The following is a 7382-nucleotide window of genomic DNA, read 5'->3' as shown; positions in this document are numbered from 1 at the left end:
TTATATACTCAGATTTATTGATCAGATTAGAACATCCCCAGAGCAAACACATAACCTTCCCAACCACAAGAAGCACAGGAATGGATTTAAACTCATCTCATTTTCAATAAAACTCGCAATCACTTACTTCCCGACAATATGTTAAAAGGTCCCAGCATTAATTATAAATACTCTTGTATTTTTGTTAAATATTCTATCATTTGTCATGCTGGCTCAACACATGAGGTTGAGACTATAGCAAAAAGAAAATAAAGGTAATTAAAGCAAGTATAATAATATAAAAGTCAAAAATGTATTCAGTCTTTTAACAGACAGTAATATTTTCAAAAATCAATTTGTGAACCATAAACTCTATGTGCACACATTGCATGTATTCAGTAGGAGGGAAACGGGCTTAGATAAAGGTGGAGGATAGGATGGCTCAAGTTGCCATTGTGAAGCAGTCACGTTGCGAAAATCCATACGAACGTACTGCAGATGCACATGCGGTGTTGTCGGAACGGTCGCGTACGCTCCTTGTACGGATTAGTAGGACGCGAGACAGGCAGATCAGAACGGAGGGTGGCGCCGGCGAGTGAAGTTATTACAGAGTTGAGCACACCAAAACGGACACTGAAACACCCAAAGGACCGCCTGAACCCCCCCCCCCCTCCCCCACCCAATAAAACACTTCAAGTATTCCCACCCATGGCTTCGAGTCTTCCCCACCTTCAAATTCACCATCAGCTCTTAGAATGACAACGTAAGTGCACTCACTCCAAATATCAACTGTACACGTAGGATTGATGACACTAGATAACGGGAACCAATTCAAACAATCACGGTTTTCATTTTTATACACAAGCATGTTGATGATGACGTGGGATCGATGTTACGCGGCGGCGGCGTCATGTTCCCCCGCCCCCTGAGTATAATATTCAAGTTTGGATCTTTTTTTTTTGGAGGGGAAACGGACAAACGGCGACCTTGGTTTGGCTTTCAAACACCACAAGACTTAGATAAGAATCAAAACAACAGTCACTTGTCTTTACAGACCCCGTTGTGCTTGTGGGTGACGGCTCCATTATGTACACGCTTCCGATTGCTCGTGTCACTTCCTTGTCAGACTCTAGGTGGGGGAAGAAAAAAAAAAAAAAGTTGTAGATGACCTCAGTGTGCCTCTCAGTCTTGAAAAGAGAGCCACCCACCTCACCTTACCTTGGTTCAGCAGACGCTTTGGCCAACAAAGTGGCCTCAGGAGCCAGCAACAATGCAGCTCCTGCATTTGTACAACTTGGGGTCATGGGTGCGGATGTGATTCCGTACATTCCTCAGTCGGAAGAAGGTCTTGCTGCAAAGCTTCAGAGCAAAAGGTGGTCAGACAACATAATGAAACGCAAAAAAAATATACTGTCTTGACAATACCCTACGACTTCAGTCTGTCGAACAGTATCATCTCCAATTTCTGTAGTCTTCTAATAAAAGCAAACACCGTCGAGGATGGAGAGAGTCAGGACTTACCAGACACGGCCAGTGCTTGCCCTCGATGTGCCGCAGGCGATGCAAGATCAGAGCATCGCAGTCCTGGTAGGAGGTGGAGCATTGCACGCAAGAATGGGCCGCCTTGGGGGCTTTCGGGGCCTGGCTGCGCGGGCCCCGCAGCTGCTTTAGCCTTGCCCGGTGAACAGAGTCCAAGACGACGCAGCCCCTGCTGCTCAAGGGGATCTCGGTAGGCTCTTGCTGATGGGTTCCAAGAAGAAAACAGGGAAAGATTGTTGGGGGAGAGGCTTACACAAGACTGTACATGCAAAAAGACTCAAACTAAGGCTGGACATTTTAAAAGATTGAACTGTGATTTTTTTCCTAACAGATCATGCAATTTTAATTCCTAATTTTCTTCAAATCTAGCTTGAGTGAAATATTCACTATACATAAAAATGAGAGAAAACTACATCAAGCCATTAACACTTAAGCAAGACCTGTCATTATGAACTATTGGCCACCCCCTTCACCTACCTTTGGTATGACAGGTGTAGCCTTTGTCCTTTTGGATCTGGCCGAAGGAGTCTTAGGTCGAGAGCTAGCCCTAGGTCTCTGAACCCTGTTCTGGCTCACACTCGTCTCCTCCCTCTCCCTCTTCACCACTGCCAAGGTGGGTGGTGGTCCTCTGGCTCTCAGTGCCCTGTGGTTGGACTGACCCGTTCCAAATCTTTCGTTGACTTGTGACACGGAGCGTGTCAAACAGATATCCACGCTCTCTTCCTCTTTCTTGATTCCCACCATGGGCGCCCCGGACGGCCGACAGAAGCTGAACAAAAAGCCAGAGTCCAGTAGTTTGATGGGAGGCTTGCTCTGGCGCTTACCCAGGTCTGGGGAGGGCGGATCCAAGAAAGGTTCGCCGACTGGCACGGGATCTGCCGGTTCCTCTTTGATGACTTTGTATAAAGGGTGGTTGTAGATGGCCGGGGGAGGAGAGTTCTCTGAGAACTGGAACCCGCCAGGTGGATCGACCTTTATTTGACTCCCTGTGTCGTCCATCTCCTCCCTCAACACTTTCCTGGGCCGACCCCGGGGCTTCCTCTCCCCTCTTGCGCTGCCCCGCCTGGGCTTGGCTTTTGTCCCCGGACGGCTGGTGTTGTAGCGCAGTGTCTTGACCGCCTCGACGGTGATGTTGTTCCTGGCCTGTGTTCTCTGAGAGGGTTGATTGACTGACGCGAGAGAGAGACCTGAGACTGAGTATTCGGCTGGTTCTGATTTGATCCTGACTTTGTTCGCCGCTGGAGTTTTGCTGGCCGTACGGCGCAGGGACTGCTGGACTGGAGGATGGACACTAGCACCGTTCCTCACAGATCGTCTGAGCTCTCTACCACTGAAGCCAGGCTGGCAGTTCGCTCGGAACATATCAGGTAAGACTCCTTTACTTCGCATGCTTCTGTCGCTAGGAGGGACTTGTTTGTTAGGATTACGTCTTTTTGAAATTGCTTCAGTGACAGGTGGGACACCGGATTTGGTCTTCCCACCCTTTTTGAGGAGGAGATTGTTCACAGGGTCGCAGAGGGGAAGAGAAAGCGTCACAGGCCTGTATGGTAGCACTGGCGGAGCGGGGCGGGGAGTCCGTCGCTTGGTCAGAGAGTAGTTGTTGGCTTTAAGCTTCCTGAGTCGTTTCTTCTGCCGCCAACCAATCAGATCTTCCGGCCGAGGGAGAAGGACTGTCCTCTGGAGGCCGAGAACCATCATCAGTTTGTACTTCTCCTGGGCTCTTGCATAGTCCTCCTCGTCCACTCCCAACTCTTCCTCTTCCTGCTTAACCCTGACGGGGCTGCAAACCGGACTGGACCTGGGGGCTCCCGACTTTCGGTTTTGTCGAGGGCTTTCAGGCATAGGCAGTGTTCTCTGAACCTCCTGAGCAGCACCGGGACGTGATCGGAGAAGACGAGTGTTGGATGGAGATATGGCTGAGTAATTTTTGGATTGTGGGGTGCCAACATTTCTGGATACGGCAATTTTCTTTGAGGAAGGAGATTTGAAGTCCATGAGCTTCATCCGGTGTGAAGGACTCATGGGGAGCCCGTTAGGAACTTTGGCATTTGGTGTCCTGCACACATTGCAACTTGGACCCACCTCCAAAGACTCATCAGATGCATCCAGTTTGAAGTGGAAGCTGCCATTGTTATCCTCTAATTCTCTTTTCCTTTTGGTTTCTATCTGTTGGTGATGGCGCTGACTGCAAACGTCGCCATAGCCCAATTTTAAGTCCCGGCTAGGATGAACAATGTTGCGGTGGTTCTCTTTCATTAGAGCAGAGCAGGCCTCCACAGCAGGCCACATGCCGAGGTGGCGGGCCATGGTGATGACTTCGGGAAGGTCCTCCCGGCGCACACACAGCGTGGAGGAGTAGGAGAAGTCCAGGAGAGACAAAAGACTGTCCTCGCTGAAGCCTGTGAGCAGGAGACAGACCTGTTAGTTCGGTACGAGCAGTCAGCGCTGATTGGTGAGCACTTAGCGGAAACAGGGAGCTAATAACAGCAAAAACATTGAAAAGTGCTTTAAGCCATTTGCTCCTTTATGACCTCACCTCATGCTAACATTCAAGAGATGGAGCCCCAAGGTATAAGATGAAAGTGAGCCTTTTCTTCCTAAATAAATGGACGCAATACTTTGAACAGCTAAAAGAATGGTCCATTTGAGCTGAATTGAGTTTGAACGGTTTGCGAAGGGTGGCTAAATCAAATGGACTGTGAACTATGCATATTCCAAAGTATGACATTTTTGACAGCTTTGATGACATCGTGAGCTCTGTGAAAATGTCATTTTACTTTGTAAGATTGTTACACGCTGAGGAAGATTAACGATGCTTTACCAATTTATCATAGGAAGCGACGATAACATTTTCAGTAATCCCCCACAAATATGTGAAGCAGAAATCTTAATTTGGGGAGGATTGAGTAAAATGTCTCATTTTTGTGCTCATTTATGGTCCTGGGTCAGAGCTAATCTTTTTTTATTTTGGGTATTTTAGATGCTTTTGCACGCAATTCTATTTTGTAGGCTCACTGGTCTGCAACCCCCAAAAAAATTCTCAATGTGTTTTTCAGAATGAAGACAAATGGGATGTTTTTATGAAATACTTAACTGTAAATCAAACAACACGACATATGCTGATGTTGACCTACCAGTGAGATCTATGTCCGCCTTCATACTGGAATCCATCTCGGTAAAGATTTCCTGGAAGTGGTCGCTGACGGCTGCCAGCACGGCTCTGTGCGCGGCGTAAGACTGCCCGTTAGTACGCAGAGTGATGTCACAGAACATTCCCGCCTCCCTCTGACTCCTCAGCTTGTTGAGCATGTCAGAGCTGTGCGTCGCCATCGTCTTCGTGACGCATCCTCGGCTGCCGAGCTCCTACAGGATAGGCAGATTTTAAGAGGATAAAAAAAATAAATAAAAACAACAGGGTTAGATTGTAGGAATGAGGTGAGAAAGGTGATGTCAGGGACATCCAAGTTGGACAGAAAATGAGAGCACGCAAGTATGAACCCAAACTGTGTCATAAAAAAAGAAAGGGAACATTTTGCATTCCCCACCCCCCTCAAAACTGCAATCCTTACTCACCTCTCTCTTTTTGTGTTGCTGGCTCTGACACTCAGAACAGTCCAGAACAAAGTCTCTGATGTGGAAGTACATCTCTGTAACAACAATAATGGAGAAGATTTTTTTTCTTCTTCTTGAGGTTGGTCCACAGCTTCTAACACGTCTTATTTAAAGGGTAAAAAAAAAATTACCCCCCAGAATTATCATATGCAGTTTTGCAATCTACAATTGCTATAAACAGAAACAGTGACTGTGATCTCATCAGCAAACGGATACAAGAATAGTGGATGACACATCAATGGGCTCTTTTAGAAAATACTTTTTTCCCTGCTTTTCCAGTTTCAAATATGTGATAAGATGCCAATTGGGTCACTTTATTTAGCTACAAAGAGAAAATATTCATACCGCACAGTTTTACCCTCATAGCAAACTACAGAGGCCATTATCCACCAAGGTGACCCAAACAGGGTGCAGTTCTGGGTTCAAATCTCAGCATACGCCTTAGTCATCCATCTATTAAAGTTGACCATTTGGTTATAAAGTTTGCCAAACTGTTCTGAGGTTTGAGGTTCGACCCTTGGCTCCGACCTTCTTGTGAGGGTTTTCGCCAGTACTTCAGAAGCCCATTAGTGTTAATGTGAGTGCGAATGGTTGTAGTCCCCTTGCTATTGACTGGCAACTGGTCCTGGGAGAATCCTACTGGTACTATTGAAAATGGATGGATGGATCCAAGTCTGTGTCAAAACAATGTACCTTTCTCCATCTACAATTTGTGTGATTCCTACGCTCATTCTGTGCTTCTTCCTTTATAAAATCACTTATTAACCGTTGTGAAACGTCAAGAAAGGCCGTGATTTATTTTAAAATAAACAAAGGTTGTTAAGATGACGTTCTTACCCTCCCACCAGTAGTTCTCGGCCACGCATTTGTATGTCTCCTCCAGGGAGAGGTGATGCTTGCCGGATGGTCGCCGGTGAAAGGTAGCAACCGTCTCCAGTCTCCGGTCCTCATCCAAAACCTCCCGGTAGTTTAGGAAACCCTTCTCCAGCTTCTTTCGGTAGAGCAGTCCGTCGATCCACTCGAAGTTCGACGACCGGCTCCTTTCGCCGGTAAGACTCGACCACGGCTTGAGGGGGCAAGTCGACCCCTTAACGGCCATCGTGACTTGTTATATACCCTGATAGCTCGGATGGAACTTTGCCCGTTTTGAGGAGAAAAGTCCCTCAAGTCTAACTTAACACACTTTGACACCCTGATGCCACATCAGTTGTCTATTGGTAAAAAGTATAAGAAAATCTCTCTTATATAAATATTGGTGGCGAAAGTGCCAAACGACAAAATTTTAGTAGATGCTCCTGATTTGGAACCTCGATGTCATCACGGGCATCCTTCGTTCTCGTCCAAACATCAAATATTTATATGGCTATAGTTCATGTTAAACGTTATGGTCACATTGTCGTTGTTGTTGTAACGTTCAAACGGCGACACACTTGTTTTGGGGGACTGTTCGCTCGAGTGGAGACAACAATTGCAGCCCAGGAGGGGGAATCGCGCCAATAACGCCAAGTGATGTAAAGTCAGCCGCCTCGCTAGACCCCCGGCCGTTAGCAAGCTTTCCCTACGGGCAGCGTTCCGCGTTGCATCTACCTCAGGTGATCGGGAGTGGCCCTCGGGACGGAATCACAGCGTACGGCGTTAACTTGAGATTTGTTTCGACCAACTCGAGTCGGAAGCAACATGATGACGCAGCTATCAGCTCACCATCGCTACCTCCAACGACCTAAAAAAAAAAAGCGAGGTTGCCCTGCGCTATCGGCGCTCTCTAATGTTACAAATAGTCACCTGGCCTCGCCGAAAAGCGTGCCAACAAGACTGTGTAACACAGATGCGAGTTCATACCGCTCCGGTTGCGGCAAAATCCAATCCGGTGGTCATATAATCCAAAATTTAAACTCGCAACCTTCTGTTTGTTGCTAATCAGCCTAAAAGAGCCAACTCCTCCCCGCCTTCACACTGCACATAACCGTTAAAGAGCCCGAATGAGCTCGATTATGATTGGCTAATCGACATGTCAATCTTTTATTTCCGTCCCCCCCCCCTTGAATCAAGTTCGGTTGACCGATATCAACATCATTTGGGTGACTCAAAAAAAAAAGCTTAGTTTAACGTTTAACAAATGTTTTTACAGTGTATATTTCACTGCTTTTAGTTTAGGGTTGAAGAATTCTCAAAGGTAAATGGAAAATCGGTGGATAAACGGAACATTCTTAATAAAAAAAAATCTAATTTGGTTTGGCTTTGTTCTGAATGAA

At 46.7% G+C, this 7382-nt stretch overlaps 1 protein-coding gene across 2 annotated transcripts; it reads right to left on the bottom strand.

Annotated features, from left to right (window-relative positions):
• On the bottom strand, positions 1 to 7095 carry si:dkey-229b18.3 (uncharacterized). 2 transcript variants are annotated; one of them, XM_049729103.1, is made up of 7 exons: positions 5968 to 7095; positions 5092 to 5165; positions 4653 to 4881; positions 1996 to 3917; positions 1501 to 1719; positions 1188 to 1338; positions 1 to 1108 (listed from the first exon to the last, which is right to left on the bottom strand). In XM_049729103.1, the coding sequence occupies exons 1-6, from the start codon at positions 6227 to 6229 to the stop codon at positions 1234 to 1236; spliced, it is 2811 nt and encodes a 936-aa protein (XP_049585060.1). In that variant the 5' UTR covers positions 6230 to 7095; the 3' UTR covers positions 1 to 1108; positions 1188 to 1233. The 2 variants fall into 2 exon arrangements, with proteins under 2 accessions (XP_049585060.1, XP_049585058.1); XM_049729101.1 differs by having other exon boundaries at positions 1198 to 1338.
• Between the last annotated feature and the right edge of the window lie 287 nt (positions 7096 to 7382).

Source organism: Syngnathus scovelli, chromosome 8 (assembly GCF_024217435.2).
Source record: "Syngnathus scovelli strain Florida chromosome 8, RoL_Ssco_1.2, whole genome shotgun sequence".
NCBI classification, from domain to species: Eukaryota; Metazoa; Chordata; class Actinopteri; order Syngnathiformes; family Syngnathidae; genus Syngnathus; species Syngnathus scovelli.
The sequence above is the reverse complement of the archived record's forward strand: the minus strand, read 5'-3'. Positions and strand labels throughout refer to the sequence as shown.

Excerpts from the sequence above, each read along its gene's own strand:
- si:dkey-229b18.3 (XM_049729103.1), bottom strand. The coding sequence starts at position 6,229 with ATGGCCGTTAAGGGGTCGACTTGCCCCCTCAAGCCGTGGTCGAGTCTT. Across the intron at positions 3,918-4,652 it reads GGCGGACATAGATCTCACTG|GCTTCAGCGAGGACAGTCTT; the intron begins GTAGGTCAACAT and ends TCCTGCTCACAG. Across the intron at positions 1,339-1,500 it reads GCAAGCACTGGCCGTGTCTG|CTTTGCAGCAAGACCTTCTT; the intron begins GTAAGTCCTGAC and ends TTTGCTCTGAAG.